Here is a 23055-nt window from a genome sequence, read left to right as displayed (position 1 = left end):
AGAATGGGGTTTGAGCGTTAGCATTGGCGGGGAACCTTAAGGCCACATTTGCCGGGGAGTTTCATGGCTTTTTCAGGGCTGAGACCAAACTTGGCGAGTTGAGGTTTGAGTTTGCACATGCATTTTAAGTCAGCCTTGCACAGAACATCGCAACAGGCCTTGGTGGGATCCTTGGGCGCCGCGCCGCTGATCGCCGGCAGACATTCCGCCAGCTCAGTGACTTTCACCTTGCAGATGACGCTGCTTGTTGTCTGGGCATTTGCCACGACAATCATCACCAACACACTCAACACCATAAATAACGTCTTAGACATATTAGCACACTGTACTAGATCGGCCGCCTGTGGTTTAGTTTGTATCTGCAAGACTGCAACTGATCGATCTGATGCATATTGGCCTGCGATCTTGTAGCTATATATACAGGAGCCTGGACCATTTGGCTCGTGACTTCCCCGTCACGGACTAGCTAGTAGCTATCTATACTAGTACTTTATGGAAGAAGAATAATAATCTGTTTTCCACTTTTGATTTGGCTTTTACTGTAGTACGAGTATAATCCAAGTCCCGTGAAGCTAGAGTAATATAAAAAACAAATCTGCAACTCACAGGGAAAAGGCAGCATCTTTCCATTAAATAATAATAAAAATCTGCATTCTATTACACCAATAGTTATACCATGGACCTGAATCTACTTTGGTAGACCCATCATAATTTACTTAAATGTTCAGTATATAAATTATAAACGTTCAATAGATAAATTGTGAGTATTCGATATTAAAATTTTGTATTTTTGACCCGAATTCACAGAATACTTTGCCATATTGCACAGACAACCAGTAAACAGAAGTTAAAGCCATCAATGAGCCCATTTGATACAATTTCATTTCGACTCAACAAAAATTGTGAGATATGGGGCAGGTATAGTATTAATTTAAACTTAGCTAGAATGGGTAGTCCAATAAGTGTGGCCGGGATCATATCACTGACATAATTGCATGTATTGATTCTTTACTTACTATTCGAAATTATGACAATTCATCGTGCAATAATATTATATATAGATTAAAAATTCTGAGTGTTTCATGAATATATGGAGGAGACTTGTTATTAAAGGGACAAATTAAAGGAACTGTAGATAGGAAGAAGGGGTCCAAATAAAGACCGAATTAGGTGGTCATCGGGACCATAATCATTGCTTAGTCTCACATATACTCGGATCACCACAAGAAATCACCAAGAATAATAGATACATAACTACTGGTACGGGGCATGCATCACCACTCAATTCACCACTACACGTACGTTTTACCTATAATTTCTCTCCAACACTGAACATGTTTCTTAGTTGTGATACGTTGTTTCGGTGCGGTTAATGATGACCTTGAAACCTCAGCTTTGTGTTTGAGCCTGAGAACACAACGCATCCCCTCATCACCCCCAACTGCTTTCTCTTTCGACCCGTCCTATCATCCCCGTCTGAGATCCTCACCGTTAATTAATTCCCAGATTGTACGTGTTACTATAAGTACTAACTAACATTTGATCGTTTCATCGAAACGGTGTTGCTGAAAGAAGAAAGCAGTGACAATGGGAGGGTCTGACCATGAGAAAGGTCGCGAGGTTCCCACGGACGGTGAGGATGACTCGGATCATGGTGCCAAGTCATCTTATGCGACTGAGGAGGATGAAGAGTTCGTTCAGATGGGTCCTAAGTGCAGTATCAAGGAGCATCTTGAGATGGACAAGGATGATGAAAGCTTAAGGAGGTGGAAAGAACAGCTCCTTGGGAGCGTGGAAATCAATCCAGGTACACATTTCTGGAAAATCTTAGTATAGTTGCCTATTTCGTCCGCCGAGCGCTGTTTCTGGAAATGACCCGGTTTTGTTGCATTTTGACCTACTCGGAACTGACCCACTGGACAGCTAAGTATTGTTTATGGGAATGTTCTGTTTTGTTGCATTTTGACCTAGTGGAACTGACCCATGGCACGCCCGTCAGTCAGCCCCGCAAGGATCGGGTCTAAGCTGATAGTTGAATTATATTGCAAGGATCGGGTCTAAGCTGATAGTTGAATTATATTGCATGCATATGATGTCATGTTAAGGTATTCTTTAATTTTAAGGTTGTGTTGGTTAGAGTTGTTGTCTGGTTTTTGTATTGTTTGGTGCAGAAGCACAAGAACCTGATGTGAAGGTTTTGAGCCTCACAATTATCTCTGCTGGAAGGGGTGATATAGCTCTTCAGATTCCTGAGAATGGGAGGAATCCAGAAGGCCTGTGGTTTACCTTAAAAGAAGGCAGCAAATATCGGCTCAGATTCGCCATCAAGGTCAGCAACGAGATTGTTTGCGGCCTCAAGTACATTAACTATGTCTGGAAAACCGGAATCAAAGGTAATATATGTAGAGCTTAGACTAGTTGGGATGACTTTAATTTAGTATTAGAGTCAACTCCATGCAAAAGGTCATGGGTCATCTGGCTGGGAAACTGATCTTCGTGTGTTTTCATGTAATGTAATGTTTCGATCAGTTGACAGCTCTAAAGAGATGCTGGGAACGTTTAGCCCACAAGTAGAGCCATATATACATGAGATGCCTGAAGAGACTACTCCCTCTGGCATGTTTGCTAGAGGAACATATTCTGCAAGAACTAAGGTTACAGTCAACAAATCCTGATAATGTTTTTTTTTTTTTTTTATAAATACAACTGACCCTATTACATTAAAAAAAACACTAATTCAATGAATTCAATGATGTGACGATGTATCAGTTCATAGATGATGACAAGAAGGTCTATTTGGACATCACCTACACCTTTGACATTCAGAAGGAGTGGGCAGAAACATCATAGGAGAAGTAACAGATCATATGGTGATTTTGATCACTGGGATTACTCTATCTGCACCCACTGTTATCAAGTTAGGAACATGGAGTTATATATATGGCAGCAGCCTTTTTACTACATCCCCTATCCTAGTACTTATTCTCTGTTAGGTTTTTTCTTAATTTTTACAAACTCTTTTTATGTTTTCAGTCTGAATTGAAGGGCTATCTTCTGCCTGCCTTCACGCCTTATAAAAGCATTCATTGAAATTTTTCTCTTTTTTTTTTTGGAATTTTTATGATCAGTGTTTGTTGTTATGTATTTTTAATATAATTTCATTTTATTTTGTTCTGTTTAAATATTTTTCTTTGTTTTTACATGTATGAAGTATGAGAGAAAAATAGGAGGGAATGAAGAGAAGAAAAAGCCAAAAGAAAAAACATAAATTTATGGGACTCTTTTTTTTTTTTTAACATAGCAATGAACAGCGCCCAACTGGCAACTTACGGCCCCAAGCAACATACCTTCTCCATTTTTTTAACAAGAAAAAACTACTAAAAATCATCCTCACATTAGTTAAAAACTTATTAGATTATTTTTATTTTGTAAAAAAACATGAAAAATGCATTAATGGATGCTCTAATGTTGAATACACCCTAACTTTTCTTTCATTTTAAAAATATTTTTTTAAAATATGAATGATTGATGGATGGATTGAGAGTTTTGTAGTTTTGTTGTGATTTCTATAAATAGTGGGAGAGGGATGAAAGTGGGTGGCGCTTGGTCGGTTGGCGGTGGTCAGACAAGATCAAACAATTTTATTTTATTTGTTTATTAAAGTAATTATATTGATGAATACGGAGTACTAATTAAGCAACAATGGCATTACCCCATGACATGCGTACCTTGTACCGTATAACCTAATCAATTGTGACATAATAATAGAAAACGGTACAACGTACGATGGGCGGCCACACAATAAATTGAGATTTTATTTTTGAGTCTGGTTACAATTTTCACATTATAGTTTATAAATATACTCACTTCCTAATATATTTTTTCTTTTCAAAAAAACTATATTTACTTCCTGATATACTTGGCTTAAATCACTCTTATGAGTTAGGATGATAACAATTTATGGAAAAATATAGTTATAACAAATCTAGTAAAACATTATTTTGGTATTAAAATGTTATGATGAGCTTTAATTCAAATTCTTTATAATACAATGAACATCAACCAATCAATCACATAATGGCCTTGCTTGCTAACATATTTAGCTTATTAATCAATTTTTACTTGTTTGACCACTATTATTTGTTTGACGTAGACACGTAGTTAAACATTCAATATAAATGTTTGATTAACTTCTTTTTTTTGTAACAACTTATTATTCCAAAATGTTAAAATTTAAAAAGTTATTCAAAACATCTTTTTTTTTTATTACTTTTTTGAAAAAGATCATTTTACATGTAATAAGCAATTTATTAAATATATTTATTTAATCAACTAATGTTATCAACTAAGTCAAACTCACTAATTCAATTAGCTAACAGCTAACAACATGCGAATTATCATTGCCATACCAGAAGAAGAACATCAACACATTTAAAATATTAAAATATGGGATTTTAAAAAATGTATTTAAAATATTCTCAAAAAAAATGTATTTAAAATATTAAAATATAATTTTAAAAATGGCACCGCCATATCAACCAATGATCAATACTACACGTCAATTTAAGTTTAAAAACACAATTTACAATTATAGTCTTTTTCTAAATGACATGATTACAATTTTACGTAAAATTTGATAACTTATATAAAAAAAAACCTCCTTGTGGTATGATAGGTAAGATGATATTTGATGACAAGACACAACTTGAAAAGAACTTACATGATTATCTATAAAAATTAACAACGTAAATAACATCTTTGTCTAAATAATGCTCCGTAATTAATTGAACTTTTTAAAGTTTAATAATTTATACTTTTGTAAAATTCATAGGTCTATTTGATAATTTTTTCAACAAACTTATTACGGAGTATATTGTTAAAAGAATTTTTGTAAAATAAATTGCCGCCTTTATGCAATAATTTTGCAAGTGGGAAAAACGAGAAAACGAGATATGGATGGGCCGGCCGTATAGGGCTGGTGTAGAAAATAGAAATGACGGGAAGTTAATGCTGAGGTGTGAAGTTTACGGATGAGCTGTTCAAAAAAGAGCCCGCGCGTGAGATCATCCCCAGCGCGTGGAGCAAAACGACCTTATCGAAGTGGGCCTCCAGCACAGTCCATCCCCCTAACTGTCCAGCTTCTCCTCCTCATAGTCTTTGCGTGTCCACAGCCCAAAGACTTGTCTCTTCTCCCCTATGTTTTTGCTCTGTGTTCAAGCAATCAAGCGATACTCGATCCATTCATTTCTCTTTCTCCCTGTCTCTCTCCTTGTCAAAACAGTCAAACGTTGAATAAACTGAGCAACCGCCTTTAATTTCCTGATTTTTCTCAAGGTACGTGCTGGTAACTACGTCTTAATCACATGTTGTGTTAAAAAAATGGTTTCTGGATTGCTTGTTGATGCTGATTTGTTATTGGCCTGCGATTGTTTTTATGTTCTGAAACGTTTGCGATTTGGAGAATTGGATTGCCGTGTTTGCATGGTTTGTTTAACGGTGCTCTGGATGAACTGTGTTCAGGATTGGGCTTTGATTGAGTGAGTTTGATTTTGTGTTCCCCGAGATTCGGGGACCGAGGAGATGTCGAGTTTTCAGGGCGTTCTCGTGTCTGATCAATGGCTTCAGAGCCAGTTCACGCAAGTCGAGCTTCGCACTCTCAAATCCAAAGTAAAGCTCTCTGCTATTGCATCACTTCTGTAGTTATGTTTTTGTTTGTCGGATTGTTGAATTGATTTTTGAATTGGATTCCCTGTTTTTAGTTCATTTTTGTGAAGAATCAGAATGGCAAAGTTACAATTGGCGATTTGCCGCCTTTAATGGCGAAACTGAAGGGATTCAGTGATATGTTCAATGAGGAGGAGATTAGGAACATTTTGGGAGAATCTGGTTCTGACATCAATGATGAGGTTGATTTTGAGGGCTTTCTCAGGGTGAGTATTTAATACTGTCATATAATATCTGGTCACCTTTGAATGCCTGTCATGACATGTTCTTAATTGTTTGGTTGTGAATTGATTTTTGAATTGGGATTCTTGAGCTTTAATGTAATGATAATGAAAAGAAGCTATTAATTAGTAAGTTTTCATCTTCCTTGTTCCAAATGTTAGTAATTGTATATGGATTTTATGCTTTTGGTGTGCAGACATACTTGAACTTGCAAAACCGAACTACATCCAAATCAGGTAGTTCGAGAAGCCCTTCCTCATTCCTCAAGGCCACTACAACCACCCTACTTCACACAATCAGTGAATCAGAGAAGGAATCATATGTTGCTCATATCAACAGCTATCTCAGAGATGATCCATTCTTAAAGCAGTTCCTTCCAATAGATCCAGCTTCCAATGCATTGTTTGATCTTGCAAAAGATGGAGTTCTTCTATGGTATTGAACATGGAAGGCTTGATAATACTGAAGATTGCTTGCCTTATCAACATAGAGCTGATTTTATTTAAGTTCTCCTTTGATTTTCTACAGTAAGCTGATCAATGTTGCTGTACCTGGTACAATAGATGAAAGAGCCATCAATATTAAGCGAGTACTCAACCCATGGGAAAGAAATGAGAACCATACCCTTTGCCTCAACTCTGCAAAGGCTATTGGATGCACAGTGGTCAATATAGGCAATCAGGACCTGGTTGAAGGAAGAGTGAGTTATATTGTTGACTTATGAGCTTATATTTGTTTCCATATGTCTCTGCATTCTTAGTTCCTTAATGTCATCCAACTTTTTGCAGCCTCATCTGGTTCTTGGATTGATTTCTCAAATCATAAAGGTCAGTATTTAGATTTCACTCCACTTTTTATGTTTCTATCTTGGCTTGCTAGACTGAAAATCAGCAGATTTATACTTTTAGTTTAATGCAATAAGATTGGATTGATTTGCTTATGACTAACATCTTTTGTCATATATTTTTAGATCCAACTGTTGGCAGATCTCAACCTCAGGAAAACCCCTCAGCTTGTAGAACTTGTGGAGGACAACAATGTACAAGAATATTCATGTTTTTGGTTTTATTTCTTTCTCACTTATTTGTTTGTCTTCAAGTTCTGAACTTCTGGTGTGATTGTTTTTAATCTTTGCAGGATGTTGAGGAGCTTTTGGGATTAGCCCCAGAAAAGGTTTTACTGAAATGGATGAATTTTCATCTCAAAAAAGGAGGCTATAAAAAGACTGTATCAAATTTTTCGTCAGACTTGAAGGTAAAATCCTTGCATTTAGGAGCACTAAGCTACTCAATGGAAGTAGTTCCTCCTTTGTCTAGCTAGTAATAGAACCACGTAGACTTAGTCTAACTTTGTCATTTGTGATGCATACTTGATCATTTGTATGTGATATCCGTGAAAAATAGGAAGCCACAGGGATTTTAAATTGATGAATTCATCATCAGGAAATGATGAAATTTGGATTGCCTTCTCAGTTTCCTGGACAGTATGTAGTCAAAACCAAAATGTGGGTTTGTACTTGAGGATTATTCTGGGAAAATGAGGGGATTGTGTTTTGTGGCCATGTTTAAATGCCTCAGTTTCTTGTGATTTTCTGTCTTGAATTTCACTAGGTTGTGATCCCAAATTCATAATGGTTGCAAATAGCTTTGCTTTGCAATTACAGTTTGTTCTTGTGCTGCAGGATGGAGAGGCATATGCTTACCTTCTTAATGTACTTGCGCCTGAACATTGCAGTCCAGCAACGTTGGATTCCAAAGATCCCACTGAAAGGGCAAACATGGTCCTTGATCATGCAGAAAAAATGGACTGCAAAAGATACTTAACTCCGAAGGACATTGTTGAAGGCTCAGCCAATTTGAATCTTGCCTTTGTTGCACAGATCTTCCACCAAAGGTGTGAAGCTAATAATGTCTCTAATCATTTTTAGTTGATTATTATACTATGAGAAGGAAAACATGTATTTAGAAAAGATTTTCCTTACAGGAATGGCCTGTCTACTGACAACAAGAAGATCTCCTTCGCAGAGATGATGACAGATGATGAACAAATATCGCGAGAAGAAAGATGTTTCCGACTATGGATCAATAGTCTTGGCATCTCCTCTTATGTCAATAACTTATTTGAGGATGTCAGAAATGGGTGAGCAGTAGTGAGCTGTATGCGCAAGTTTGGAGACACTAATCATAAGATAGACACTTCAAAATATTTTCTACATGTTTCTGTTACATATAATGATTTTATTAGATGTTGTAGTGTATCTTGAATTTACGACTTCTATAATCAACCTTCAGAATCTCCTTACAGCTTGTATCCCTGTTTCTTTTAGATGGGTACTTTTGGAGGTGCTGGACAAGGTCCATCCCGGATCTGTTAATTGGAAGCATGCAACAAAACCTCCTATTAAGATGCCATTTAGGAAAGTAGAGAACTGCAACCAAGTTGTCAGGATTGGGAAGCAGTTAAAACTCTCCTTGGTGAATGTGGGTGGAAATGACTTTGTTCAGGGGAACAAAAAACTTACTCTTGGTAATTAGTCCAATTAATTTAGTCTTATTTAATTTAATGCTCCCTCTTCCTCCTCCTTGGCCATGGTGGTTAGTATTTCTTTCTCTGAAGCACCATAAAGTGCTCACTTTTTTTTTTGGGGTACTCAGCATTCTTGTGGCAGTTAATGAGGTTTAACATGCTCCAACTCTTGAAGAACTTGAGATCCCGCTTTCAAGGCAAGGAGATTAGTGATGTTGATATTCTGAATTGGGCAAACAAAAAAGTGAAAAGCACAGGAAGAACATCTCGAATGGAGAGCTTCAAGGTCAAATCTTAGGAAATGCCTTCTTTTTTTCAAGTATCATTATCTTTTATTATATGACATTTATGGTGATGTTCCTTTTTGGATGGTTGTTTAGGACAAGAACCTTTCAAGTGGGTTATTTTTCCTCGAGCTTCTCAGTGCAGTGGAGCCACGGGTTGTTAACTGGAACCTTGTTTCTAAGGGTGAAAGTGGTATGAATTCCATTCCCATGAAAACCACTAGCTTTATTTTTGTTCAAAATGATAACGGAAGGCCAAAGATGACTAGTCTTTTTTTATGGCAGATGATGAAAAGAAATTAAATGCTACATATATCATCAGTGTTGCACGGAAACTTGGATGTTCAATATTTTTGCTGCCCGAGGATATCATGGAGGTGAGAACATTATCACTCTAAATTGTGTACACTCACTTTTTCGGGAAAAAGAAATAAAATTCCATCCTCTATCCTCTATAAACTAAGCCTATGAGTATTGACTGTTTGATGACAGGTCAACCAAAAGATGATCTTAACTCTCACTGCCAGCATCATGTACTGGAGCCTTCAGCAACCAGTGAATGATTCAGAGTCGTCTCCTTCACCTGCTACTCCCGAGGCATCCCCAGCTCCTTTGACAAATGGCTCATCATCTCCTGCTGCTGGTCCCACTACCCCTGATGCATCCCCAGCTCCTTCGACAAATGGCTTGTCATCTCCCGCTGTAGCACTTTCCCCTGATTCATCCCCAGCACCATCTGTCAACGGGGAAGATGACAGCCCACTTGTTGGAGTGTCGAATCTGACCATTGATGATGCTGCCTCTGATTCTGCAGTCTCGTCTTCACTGGTTGAAAGCGAGGGCAATGTGTCACAGAAGGTTTCGTCTTCACAGGTTGAATACGAAGACACAGAGTCGCAGGAGGTCTCATCGAAACCAGTCGAGCACGAGGAGACAGAAGCAGAGGTCTCATCGAAACCAGTCGAGCACGAGGAGACAAAAGCAGAGGAAATCTCCTCATCCCAAGTTGAGAAACAAGATCCCCAGTCACAGAGTGATACATAGTTGAAGGTCATTTCCATTTTAAGCTGGATGAGGGATGATGAATAAGAAAAGCGCAGAGACAGATATAAACATAAACAAAAATATAGGAAAATCATCTAAAATTCTATAAATAGTCTCCCTTAGCATATTCATACACAAATTCTACAGTGTCACCTTGTTAGTTCTCAAATATATACACTGAGTTTTGCTTCTAAGCTACTGTATTTTTGTTGTAAAGTAGACTTTCATCATTTTGATGCATTCTTTGGATTCTCCATAATGACTACATAGTAGTATCATACTCCCTCTTTAAGGGTACTTTTAAAAATATTTCCTAATATCTTATCTTATCCTAAAACAATTGTTTTTGGAATTTTGGTTATTGGGTTGACGATAGGAAGTGCAGTAATCTTAAATCAATACTTAGCTTGGGTCTAACTTGTAAAGTTTCGAGTTTTATATAATTAAATTTATGCTTTTAGCACATTGGTTTAGTGGTTTGAGTTTGTGTTAAGCGCATTTATGTGTATAAGGGTACAATTTACCACGTTAAAAGACATATAATTAAATTTGTAATTGTACTAACCTTCTACTTTTTTTTTTTTTTTTTTTTTTTTTTTTTTTTGAGAATCTAACCTTCTACTTATTAATTGTTTAAATAGTTGAGTTTAGTGATTTTTTGATTTACCATAATTCATGTGAATGCTTTTAAACATTGTAGGGTACAACTTGAAAATTAGACTAAAATAGCATATTTTGATTTATGCAATATTATTATTAATTTTACCATCATAATTTGTTTAGATATATTGAAGATTTAGCACTTTGATAAATTTTCCTATAATTATTTTTAAACAATAGACACATTGTTTTCTTAGTACTATTGATTATGTTACAGTGTAGTATTTGTTCATAACTATTTTCTCAACCAAATGAAGCACAAAGAGCCAATATTGTCTCCACTGAGACTCGAATCAACTCTCTCATGTAGAATGCAATCGGGTGTCACTAGACCACAATGTTTTTGACAATAAACACATTGTTGAGTGTTTGGTTTATGAGGATGAAGATGCTCAAATTAATGTTCATGAAGCGATCTATCGTGCAGGACCAATTGACAATTGTTGTTGAGCAACCGCCAGATAATGTATTCGGAATTGTAAAGTAGGATTCTATTAGATTTTGGCAACTAGTAGAGTAATTTTATTGATCGAAACAATTTGTACTTGGTATTTGTTACTAATTTTTTTTTTTTAAGTTTCCCAAAAAAAAAAAAATTACTTAGTACGGACTATCAATTAAACGATCTATAAAGGACCAAATCGTTAAATTGATCATGCAGCGAATCCCGGTTGATACAGGGATGATACAGAAGCTTCTGCAAAAGTAAAACCTAAAGACAAAAAGGGTTTATCCACCGGTTTCGCCACCGTTTCTGCTCGTTTTTCCATCTCTCCTTATTCGGTATGCCGTCAGCCGTCCAGTGATCTCGTTAATTTTATTGCCCTAATTTCGTTTATTGTAATTAATTAAAGGAATCTCTACATCAGTGACTCAGTGTGTGTCGGCAATTTGATAACGGAGTATAAATTATGATATGCATAGATTTCTGGAGTATAAATTACGATATGCATATATTTCATCTTCTTCTTATTCCTCATATTGTTTTGTTATCTGTTAAATATATAAAGCATTTACAGCAAATCCCTTCTTACTAAAAAAAAGGGTAAAAGTTCCCCCTGAATGACTGTCAAAACCTCAGTTGCTTCTGTTTTAGTTTGAATATTCACATTTTTTATTTTCTGATGTTTGTTTTTCAGTGACATTTTCAGTTTTAAGCTCCTAAAGCAGCAATTGGGAAGAGGACATGGCGTATTCTGACGATGAAGCTGAAGCAGAAATAAATTCTGTTTCGAACTATGACTTTGTGGATGATAACGATGAACCTATTTCATTCTCTGAGTTATCAGTTCAGTGGAAAGAGTATGAGCTTTTGAATGGGAAGAAGAAACATATATTTTTACGTGGGGATGCTGATAATGGCAATATGAAGGTTTATGAGGAAGTTAGTGCCTGGAAATTTGATTTGTCAAGCATAAAACCAGACATTTGGGTGCTACATAAAAAGAATAGCTGGATTTTGCTTCTAAAACCTAGAAAGGCATTTGAGGATACAATTATTAGGACAATATTGGTTAGTCTGCATTGCTTGCATTTCTTTAGGAAGACTCCTGACTCTTCTGTTAAAGCCTTTTGGGATCAGATGCACAAAGTTTTCAGGTTCATATTATGATCACTTACAATACTCTCTCTATCTTTTATATTTGCCTTTTGGGTTTTAAATGTTATTCCTCTGTTTGTAGTTTCGAGCCAAGGCCTTCAGAGAATGATCTAGTGGATCATATGGACCTTATAAGCGAAGTTGTAAAACGTGATGATATATTGGCTAAATCCAAGGTTTGTGATGCTTCTTATGAATGCAGAGAATCTGTCAATCAGCTAATGATTTTTTTTTTAAATTTATTTTCCTTCTGAAATATTCCTTGGAAACTAAAGCACATCTGTATTTATGTTTCTGTGGGAGTGTGCAAAATATTTATTTATTGATCTTGAGGTTTTTTACCACATTATTATAAAAATATTGTTAATTCTTTATTCTTATAATCTTTGATTATAGATTAATTCATGCTTTGTTCTTCAGGTATTACTTACACTCCTTAAAGAGAGGCCTAAAAAGAGGATAATTCTTGATGAGGTTAGGACTACATCTGAAAAACTCATTACACAACACTCCTGTACTCTCTGCAGTGTGAAAATTCAACAGTAGATAGGATAGAGGGTAAGTAAAAAATAGTCTATCAACTTCTATTAGCATGCTGACTGTCTTTTCGCAGGTAAATGATAAAACCCTTTCAGGGTTTATAGTTGATGATCTAGGTGATGAAACTTTTGAAGATGGCTCTGATGACGATGAAGATGACCAGTTTGAATCTGTGTGTGCAATCTGTGATAATGGTGGCGAGATTATTTGGTATGTTTCTTTATTTTTCACAATTTCTTATGCATGTATCTCTCTCCAAATTAAATTTGTTAGGTGCATTTTCCATATCCTTTTTGGCATATCCCTGTTTTTCCAATTTGTTCATCACTTCTTTTTGTTTTAATAAGGTCTTTATTTTGCTAATGCTTATAGCTTGATATTTTTCAATCTTTGTTGCTGTTTTCATGATGCCCTTTGTGATATGCCTCAAACCTTGTTTTCAATATTTCCTTTTTCTTCAACTTATTATCCTACCTTATATTCTATACTGAAAGCAAACCTAAGTACAGTCATTATATAATTAAAGAGAATTAAATATTTTGCGTAAGGTATATATCTACAATTGCTAATTGCCAACTTTTGGTATCTTTTCCAGTTGTGAAGGGAAGTGCTTGAGGTCATTTCATGCAACTAAAGAAGCTGGTCGTGAATCCGATTGCGAATCTCTTGGATATACTAATGAACAAGTTGATGTACGTTATGATGCGTTCTTCACTTTCTTACACTTCTGCAAAAGAGTTAGATAAACACATTGGAGACGTGTTAATTTAGAAGATATTCCAGCCAACCTCTTCATATCCCCTTGTTTATTAAGAATAATTTTTGGCATTAAAGCTGTATAAATAGTATTCTTCTTCTTTATTTGTTTTCTTTTTAATTTTATTTATATATAAAAAAGTATTATAACAAAATGTGCATGAAATGTGTTATTAGTGGTTTAGTGTATTGGAAACTAGTAAACTGGGGAAAAGTTCTAACACAAGTAAGGATGTGGTTGTGCCCAACATGCCCTCGATGTTGGTACATTTAGCTATGAGTGTGTTGGTGCTTATTTTCTTATTGCTTCTGTTCTCCTTATAAACTATATATATATAATGCCATAATGGATTAATTGTTAAATTTATGCATCAATGATTTATGCAGGCTATTCAGAAATTTTATTGCAAGAATTGCGAATATCAAAAACACCAGTGCTATGCCTGTGGGGAGTTGGGGTCATCAGATCTATCCTCTGGTGCTGAGGTATGGGTCTGTTATAAGCGTCAATCCAGTCATTTTTCGGTTTGGTTGAATGCCTTTGACCTATCTACAACAAAATAACAAATATAATCATCATTGTCATCCTGAAATCTTTTACTCACAAGAATTGCCTAGTTTCTATGCTCGCTAGACTTGTGAAACATCCAAGTAGTATATTCTTCAGTTGAAGTCTTCAAATTCTTCTTATTTTGAATCTCAATAACTATTACAGGGTATTAAGTTTGCATGTCTTATATTTTGAACTCTTTCCTTCATTTTCTTTCCACTTAACCCCACGTTTTATTGGTGTCACTGGCAAGATCTTAGCCATGTCGATGCACATTCTATTGTATGAAGAGGGTATAGGATTTATTGGATAATGTATTAATATGTTAGCATGGGTGGCATTAAAGTTTTTAGTTTTTATAAATTGTTTACTCAGTTTTAATTTGTAGTGCCTGTGAATTTTGTTGATCATTTCTGGTTCACAAATGAATTCCAGGTCTTTCGTTGTATTAATGCATCTTGTGGTCGCTATTACCATCCACATTGTGTGGCCAAACTGCTTCATCGTGAGGACCAGTTAAATGTGGATAATCATCAGAAAAAGATTGCTGCTGGAGAACCTTTTGCTTGCCCCATGCATCAGTGCTTTGTTTGTAATCAGATTGAAGATAAGAACAATAAGGAATTGCAATTTGCTATATGTAGGCGGTGTCCGAGATCATACCATAGGAAATGTTTGCCAAGGTCCTCTCTCAATCTTTTGAGTCCTTGCTTATTATGACGTTGATTGTATTAATATTCATTGATGCTTTCATTAAATTTGTCAGTGGGATTGCGTTTGAAGATAAAGAGGATCAGGGTATTGTACAAAGGGCTTGGGATGATCTTATACCAAACAGAGTTTTGATTTATTGCTTGTAAGTACTTCAATTTTTATTAGTTTTTACTTTATGTTGAGGTTGATTTGAATTAAACCTTGTACAGAGTGCATGAAATTGAGGAAGATCTAATGACACCTAGTAGAGAGCATTTAAAATTTCCCGGGATTAATCAAGAAAAGATGAAGAAAAACCTTGAGGTGTTGGAGAAAAAGAAAATTGCACGAGAAGATAGCAGTGCTGTTTCTGAAACTGGAGTTGTGAACCAAAAACATATAGTTTCCAAACAATCAAAAGGTCTGCAGAAGTTATCCACTGGAGTGGTTGGTGTATCTTCCAAAAAGAGAGAGGGAAGGTTACCCCCACCTAATTTGCCTAAGAAACAGAAAGTAATGGATGGTCCTAGAAAGAGTTTGGAGAATAAGGCTTCCAATGCTAATCAAGATAGGCCTACTGCTGCTGAAGGCAAGGTGTCTTTGGGGCAAAAGTTATTTCAATTGAATCAGCTGATGTGTGATGATGCTGAGCCAATTGAGTCTGATGAAGAGGCTAAAGTTTCACTTGCCAACGGAACGGGCAGCTCACTGGTTCTAGATGATGATTCAAAGAAAAGGTGAGCCAACCCTCATTTTTCTCAAACTTTAATGTTATAGTTTCCTCTCATGCTGGCTCTCTTTTCCCTTGTACCAGTGCTTCACTAAACAACCAAGATTTGGAAATGGTTATTTGTTATGTTCTACTTATTTGACAAAGTTCATGAAAAGTATTCATGTTCTTTCAACTGAATTGAATTCTTTTCTACTTAGCTAATCAACGGCTAAGCAAATGTTGTAGGCAGTCGGCTTATTTGCATCTATACTTGCCTTTTTCCACTATATTGCATTATTGACTAGGAAGTCTTAGTTCTTTCCTTCAGGTCTACTCACTTGTTTGGGTGCAGGTTATCACTAATTTGTCCTTTTTGTACCTTTCTCCTTACTAAACAGAATATTGGATATTGTGAAAGATGCTTCATCAATAACTCTTGAATCAATGTTAAAGAAGCACAAAGTGCCAACTGAAAATGCTTATTCATCAAAATTTGGTCTAGATAAGTCTATAACATTGGGAAAGGTGGATGGTTCTATTAAGGTATTTCTAATTTTTTTTCTTTTTGATTTCTATTGACCTCTCTTCCAATGATTGAGGCATTTCTGATCAGTTATGTACTTGCAGGCAATTCGCACAGCTTTACAAAGGCTAGAAGAAGGGGGTAGTGTTGATGATGCCAAAGTAGTTTGTGATCCTGCACAACTCACCCAGATTATGAAATGGAAGGTAGTTGACCTTGTATTCTTGTTAATTGTTATTTTCCATTCATTGTGTTCCCACTTTGTCTAACTTTATTATTATTATTATTATTATTATTATTATTATTATTATTATTATTATTTAATATAGCACTTAGGCTAAAGGATTAAGTGGGTGAATTACAGTGTACTAAGTTAAATTTTCATTAATGTTAAACCTGTTTTCTTGATGATATCGGTGAATTCTTCTGAATGTGCCCTATATATATTACAGTGATAACACTGATTCCAAATTATTTACTGTTTCTTTTTGTGGGGTTTACCCCCCATCCAACATACACACACCAAAAAAGAATACTAGTAATGATTCATTGTTATGTAAACAACTGAGGGGGGTTGGAGAAAGCACAAGAGTATGAGTATCAACTAACATTATGCAGTTCTCTTTGATAAGTAAGAGATTCTTTGAGAAGCACTGAGTTTGCACCCCCGTAGTACAATGATGTTCAGCAAAATGGCTAACAGCAATATAAAGCACTCTACAAGTCTAACCCTATCCTAAAAATCTATCAAATGAAAGCAATAAAACGAGTCTTTCTCTGAGCCCAAAAAAAATATGGAATAGATCTTTGAATTGTTCTAAAGATTGGTGCCCTCCACATTTTGATTCTCTACTCTAATTCGTTAGAACTAGTGATTTTCACCCCTCCTTCCAAATAATTTAAAGCTTTTGTATTTCATAAGCCTGATTTAAGTCATTTGACTTAACATGTTTTGATTGTAATTGGTAATGAATATTTGATAACAGTGATATTCTTAACTATATAGCGCATCATGAATATGAACGAACATTCATGGGTCTTGTTTCTGTAAAAAAATTCTATATTGAAAATCTTGCTTACTTGCGGGAGCCTCTGGTTCAATAGTACTTTTTGGTAGCCTGTGTTTTATATGTTTCACTCTGTACCACTGTGTGGCACCCTTTGTGTTAACGGTATTTTTATTCATATTTGTAGAACAAGCTAAAAGTGTATCTTGCGCCATTTTTATATGGTTTGCGCTATACATCATTTGGTCGCCACTTCACTCAGGTGGACAAGCTAAAGGAGGTACTAGTAGTTTTATTTGGTTATTAGTTTGGTCCACTTCATTCACAACAATCTACTCCAAGGTGAGCAGGGGATGAAAAAAATCAACTATGAGAATAGAGATAGGAACTTTTATCTTTTAACCACCTTAGCTATGTGAGCAACAACCTTAATTAACAGGTTTTTAGGTCTTTTATAAGGATATGTTCTCATGTTTAAGAAATCAACTTATTGAAGATATTAATAATCAAGGAAGCACCTTCTGCGGTGGGGGTATGATCTGTGAATTACTGACTAATGATTGTCAATAGATAGGTCTGTCTATGAATTACCTGTAACATATTTCTTAAATTCCTTCTATAAATTTCTGGCAAAAGTATGAAGATTTTCACATTAGGGGTCATTATAATGAGTTTTTTTAGAAAGGTGATGGAAAAACAGTATCCTTTTGTACCTACCTCATTTTCCTTGATGTTTTACGGAGGAAGAGAATGCCAATTTGTATTCAAGATTTAAATGAATAGGCCAAGTATGGCTTGCAGCCAGTGTGGAATATGCCAAATTTACAGAGGAAAATTTCAACACCTTTCATTTCCATAACAAAGAAACAAATTTAACCTTCTGAATTTCTATTTAACTATTTATTGTGAATCTTTTGTGCAGATTGTGAATATGCTGCATTGGTATGTTGGAGATGGTGACACAGTAAGTATCTACTGTTGCCTTTCTCTCTCTCTCTCTCTATGCCCTCCTCTTTCATCTTCTAAATGGGATTGGAAAAATACATTTGCATTCTAAGTCTTTTAAAATTTCTTGGCATTAAAATCTTTGTTCTCAAAATCAAAATGTCCATGGATGTCATCATGAATGACATACATATCTGCAAAGTTGTACATTGACCAAATATAATGCCATGAAGATTTCTGCTTTATATACTGTGCCTTATTATGATCAGTAATCATATGCTCAAACTTGTACTTGAAATTCTGCATGCTCATATTTTAAATGTTATGGATAACAATTAAGGTAGTAGTGCTAATTGGATGCTTTATGTGAGTATGTTAATTACTGCCTTGTACTCTGTAATATTTTAAAAGAAAGACAGCCCTTGTTTGATCTTTTCTGTAAACCAGTGCTAATTTTGGTTATTTTATTTTATTTATTTTTTATTTTTTATTTTTAAATGAATTACTGCATCTTAGTCTTAATTTTTGAGCACATTGTTGTTCATTGAACAGGTTGTGGATTTTTGTTGTGGTTCCAATGATTTCAGTTGCCTTATGAAAAAGAAACTGGATGAGATGGGGAAGAATTGCTCCTTTAAAAATTTTGATATCTTACAAGCAACGGTGAATTCCATTTTATGTATTCTTTTGGTTTGGTGATATTTGGGGTGTGTGTGTGTGTAAACTGGTAGCATTATAGGTAAGAGCTGTGGGAATCATTATGTCATACTATTTATTCTAAATGAGGAAACCTAAATTTGAAAAAAAGATGTTTATGTATTCTAACTTTTTGTTGCCAAGGCTCTTGCTAAAAGCCTTCGGCAGGTCAGCAGGTTTTCTTCTCCAATCCTCTTCTCTTTCTCTAAGGGCTTGGGGGTTGAATGAGAGAGTAGAAGTTTATGAGCGAGCCTATGTCGTAGCATGTTTGTGGATCTGCCAACCTTAATTTGTATATTTTCTCTTTCCATGCAGGATGATTTTTGTTTTGAGAAGAGGGATTGGTTGACTGTCCAATCGAAGGAGCTACCACCTGGGTCTAAGTTGGTGAGAAGCTCTGCTCCTTGAAATCTTAAGAACTCTTACCTGTGAAATTCTGACATCATACACTCAGATGCTCACACGTAATTTTGGCTTTTTGGACAGATCATGGGGCTTAACCCTCCTTTTGGAGTGAATGCAGCACTTGCTAATAAGTTTATTAATAAAGCTCTTGAGTTTAAGCCAAAGCTTCTCATCCTTATTGTCCCTCGGGAGACTCAACGGTATTGGCCTCTGGTTATAGCTTTTATTCTTCCTTTTTACCATTTGTTTGCTTCTTGTATATGGTTTTTGGTTCTCATGGTGCTGTTTGTTTGCCTTTTACCAGTCTAGATGATAAAAAGAATCCATACGATCTCATTTGGGAGAATGATGAGTTACTCTGTGGGAAGGTGAATGCTTTCTCATATCTCACATGCTGAAATGAGTTTTTGAATTGAGAGGGCAAATAAATATCGATGACTCATGTTTCTTGTTCTGTTTCCTCAGGCATTTTATTTGCCTGGATCTGTTGATGTAAATGACAAAACACTGGATGATTGGAACGTATCCACACCGCCTCTTTATCTTTGGAGTCGCCCAGATTGGACCCCCAAACATAAAAAAATTGCTAAAGTTGCTGGTCACTTGTCAAAGGCACGTGAGAACCAGGATGAAAACCAGTGTGAGAAGGCTGCACCTGGTGATGATTTGGGGTCTCGAGACTGTCAAGTGGAATCCTCGAGAAGAGGGGAGGACCGCTGTTTCCCAGACAATAAGCCTGAGCTAGCTGAGTCACAAACTGATATCAATGGATGTCTTGAAGAACAGTCACGCAGTAATAGCAATGCTGTGGAAGTCCAGAATGATCATGACTCTGGAGTGAAGCAATCTGATGAGAACTCAAAGCAGCAGGGGATCCAATGTAGTAAAGAACAGAGAGAATTAACTGACATAACAGTTGAAAACAAATCTACTGAGAAAAGATCCCTGCTGTCCCAACCCTCACCCGGCAGGTCTAGGAATAGGAATAGGAACAGAAAGAGGAAGGGCAAATCTACTGGAAAAAGAGATCTGCCACGTGATCTATCACCAGGCAAGGTTAGTGACAGATCGATCCAAGCTGAAGATAAATTGTATGGAAAAACATTTGCTTCTCGTGATCCCTCACCTGGTAAAGCTAGCAGCAAACAGGTAGAAGCTAAGGACAAATACACTGGAAAACGAAAGCGGTCCTCACCTCTCAAAGGCCGTACATCAAGACCTTCACACACACAGTCTGGTAGGGAAGATTATCGGCAATCTAATAGCCAACGGATGGAGGGGAAGAAATCTATGCCAACCCAGCCATATTCACCTAAGAAAGGTCATGATAGGCCCCTTCCTCCATCTAAACGTCATGAAATGCCTTCACAAACACAAGCTGGAAGGGGGGATGATTACAGGCATTTTACAGGAGGCAACAGTGGCTCTGGAACTCAAGGACGAATACCACCGATTGCATTTCATGATGATGATGAAGTTGTAGTGAGAAAGTACCTGCCCGGTCCAGGTCCAGAGCCTTATTCGAATAATTTGTCAAACAGATGGCAGCATATTTCCAGTCCTGGTGGTGCGGAGTATGGGATGAGGGGTTCAGACGAACATTTTATGGGCCATGAGAGCACTGATGTTTCTCATTATGGATTTAACCGGATGGATGAGTATGGGGGGAGACAGTCCCAGTCCGATATACAACGACAAATTCAACTTTATGGACAGACGCAGCAGGCTCAGGATTACATGAGGCAACGCAGCCCCAATATGGTTGGCCCTAATCAGGGAGGACTTCCTTTTTACGGGCAACATCCACTCGATAATGATCCAACTTATGGCGGGATGAATGCTGCTGCTGCTGCAGCAGCAGCAGCAGCAGTGCGGTGGCATCCAGCGCCACAATTGCATGAGGTGAACCACCCAATGATGAGTAACCCCGGATTTGATCCTCATTTGGCAGCCAGAAGTGGGCTCTATGGTAGCGTAAATCCCCCTCCTCCTCCTCATCATGTTAATGCAATGAGTTTTGCTCAAGGCCCATACCGCCCCTTTTCACAGAACAACTCTGGGTGGCTTAATGACTAGACTAAGATAAGATACTTTGGTTTTTGATTAGATTTGTGAAGGGTTTTTTTTTTTTTTTTTTGCCATCTAGACATCTAGTCTAGCTATACTGACGTTATGATGGGAATAATATATAAGCACACCAGATTACATATCTTGCTTTTGTGGATTACTTTTCCGTTGTTGGATTCATTGTTTATTAGATTGTCTATTTTAAAAAGAAGAAAACATGTTTAGCATTAAACAATTTTTCCTCAAAATTTTTTTGTTTTGAAGACTAAGAAATATAAAATTATACAAATATTCAAAAAGCCATAGACTAAAGCTCGAATCAATTGTTATACGATCAGAGTTCATATTGCAATTGTACATGTAAATAAATAATTTGATAATTACTGACACATAATATAATAATTATAATACATAAATTGTCAACTGTAGATACAGAATGCAATTGTACATGTAAACAAATAATTTGATAATTACTGACACATAATATAATAATTATAATACATAAATTGTCAATAGTTCTGGGCCAGGTACAATTGTGGGCTGTCTTCCCTCACTTTGGGCCATTAATCTATTCTTCTCGGGTTATCAATTCATTACACCAAGCCCATTACGAGTTGTTGCAGAAATTTTGCAATTTATATATTAATTAATTACAGTACAAATTGCAAAAAGATTACAGTGAAAACTTAAAATAAAGCCTTTTGCCCATCCAAGCTCGCACCTACACCTGTTCAAACGGAGTTCTCGTCTCGGATAACAGTGATCGCCTAAAGCAAGCGATTGCCGGAAACGAGGTTTTTCCCTTGCACACGTGTAGATCCGATCGTTGAATTTTATTGTTTTTATTTGGATGTTTTGGAGGAGTTATTAAAGTTGTATTAGGGATTTGTTACAGTAAGTAGGTCGCTTCGCTGGGTGTTGCCAACGTTGAGCGGAGATGGGGTTTATGGTGACAAGTCTTGTTTTTGTTGCTGTTGGGGTTATTGTATCTCTTTGTGCTACAATCTGCTGCAACAGAGGGCCCTCCACTAATCTGTGAGATCAATTATCTATTCAGCATTTTAATTTTCTTATTATAGCTCTCTGCGCCTTATTACCTTCACTACTGAGCTTCCGTTTACAGCTATGGTGGAAATTATTCTTGGATTTTATTAATTCTAAAACTATATTGTCCTGTAATTGAGTTAGCTCCTTTTGTATTTTGTTTTTCCCCTGAGATATAAAACTTGGAAGAGTGGAAATAACTGTCAGTTTGTGCTAAGGTTTGAATGAAATAGCTATTCCTATTCTGATGATTATTTTCATTCACCAATTAACTTGTATTAGAATTGGTGTGATTTGTAGTAGCAAGTAAGGTTTAGTACATAATTTGTATGCGGATCTTGACTATTTTGTTTCCTTCCAAACAATTCTTTTGATATGATTAATATTATAGAGCCAATTCAAATGGAGATACTCATTCACTTGCCTCTTTTACTCTTTACAATATCTTTGAAGCAATTGCAATTGCCCAACTTTTGGTCTAAAATTGTGCTTTTTTTTCATGCAGGTTACACCTCACACTGATAATCACCGCAACAGTTTGCTGTTGGATGATGTAAGTTTCATCTTTAGCTTAACTCTGCTAATCCAATAGCAAAACAGGGCGTATTTTATATAGTTGTTAACGTAATATTCTTACGGTCACCATTTTCTAAAATGTCTTTGCAGATGCTTATGCTTGTTTTTAGTTATTGTTGATCGGACCTCCTAGGATTCTTTAGTGACTCCTTCTTAACACTTTCCATTTGAAATTGTCTCTCCATGGGGCGGTTGGTGCACCTTGAATTTTCTATCATGCTTTATTTGGCCCTTATTCTTGCCAGCTACTAATGCGGGGGGTTAGATTTGAGTTCAAACTTTATGTTGTTTAATTGAGAAGGTCTTGAAACAATGCAGTTTTTTCTTCACAAATATTTTTTAAAACTTTTTTCAGCTTAGTGTCAAGTGTCAACATTTGTTAATTCATACGCATAATGGTGTCTACAAGACTACATCAACTAACAATTTATCCTCTTTTTCTCATTTAATAGTTGAATATATTTCAATGCTTATATACCTT

General features: G+C 36.2%; 4 protein-coding genes across 6 annotated transcripts; 3 read left to right on the top strand and 1 right to left on the bottom strand.

The window, feature by feature from the left end:
* Window positions 1–17: 17 nt before the first annotated feature.
* LOC116020556 (putative lipid-transfer protein DIR1) lies at window positions 18–314 on the bottom strand. The gene has a single exon (XM_031261025.1). It carries the CDS (start codon window positions 312–314, stop codon window positions 18–20), a length of 297 nt encoding a protein of 98 aa, XP_031116885.1.
* A 976-nt stretch (window positions 315–1290) lies between these two features.
* Window positions 1291–3182, top strand: LOC116021071 (rho GDP-dissociation inhibitor 1-like). Its single transcript, XM_031261678.1, has 4 exons — window positions 1291–1807; window positions 2172–2393; window positions 2530–2654; window positions 2770–3182. Exons 1-4 carry the CDS (start codon window positions 1588–1590, stop codon window positions 2848–2850), a joined length of 648 nt encoding a protein of 215 aa, XP_031117538.1. The 5' UTR covers window positions 1291–1587; the 3' UTR covers window positions 2851–3182.
* A 1878-nt stretch (window positions 3183–5060) lies between these two features.
* Window positions 5061–10107, top strand: LOC116019696 (fimbrin-1-like). The gene is made up of 15 exons (XM_031259991.1): window positions 5061–5334; window positions 5521–5667; window positions 5760–5930; window positions 6143–6381; window positions 6475–6646; window positions 6735–6773; window positions 6917–6985; window positions 7084–7200; window positions 7628–7839; window positions 7930–8085; window positions 8273–8472; window positions 8601–8758; window positions 8853–8949; window positions 9042–9133; window positions 9249–10107. The coding sequence occupies exons 2-15, from the start codon at window positions 5581–5583 to the stop codon at window positions 9798–9800; spliced, it is 2361 nt and encodes a 786-aa protein (XP_031115851.1). The 5' UTR covers window positions 5061–5334; window positions 5521–5580; the 3' UTR covers window positions 9801–10107.
* A 1000-nt stretch (window positions 10108–11107) lies between these two features.
* LOC116019695 (protein ENHANCED DOWNY MILDEW 2) lies at window positions 11108–21096 on the top strand. Of its 3 annotated transcripts, none has more exons than XM_031259987.1 (19): window positions 11108–11243; window positions 11600–12059; window positions 12143–12236; window positions 12481–12534; window positions 12674–12810; window positions 13196–13292; window positions 13744–13842; window positions 14342–14589; window positions 14673–14762; window positions 14830–15336; window positions 15710–15854; window positions 15939–16040; window positions 17029–17121; window positions 17764–17805; window positions 18339–18449; window positions 18798–18869; window positions 18969–19087; window positions 19192–19255; window positions 19353–21096. In XM_031259987.1, exons 2-19 carry the CDS (start codon window positions 11647–11649, stop codon window positions 20961–20963), a joined length of 4098 nt encoding a protein of 1365 aa, XP_031115847.1. In that variant the 5' UTR covers window positions 11108–11243; window positions 11600–11646; the 3' UTR covers window positions 20964–21096. The 3 variants fall into 3 exon arrangements, with proteins under 3 accessions (XP_031115847.1, XP_031115849.1, XP_031115848.1); XM_031259988.1 differs by having other exon boundaries at window positions 11109–11243; window positions 11612–12059; XM_031259989.1 differs by lacking the exon at window positions 17029–17121.
* The last annotated feature ends 1959 nt before the right edge of the window (window positions 21097–23055 follow it).

Source organism: Ipomoea triloba, chromosome 5, assembly GCF_003576645.1.
Source record: "Ipomoea triloba cultivar NCNSP0323 chromosome 5, ASM357664v1".
NCBI lineage: Eukaryota > Viridiplantae > Streptophyta > Magnoliopsida > Solanales > Convolvulaceae > Ipomoea > Ipomoea triloba.
Note: the sequence above shows the minus strand (reverse complement) of the source record. Positions and strands in the feature narration are given on the sequence as shown.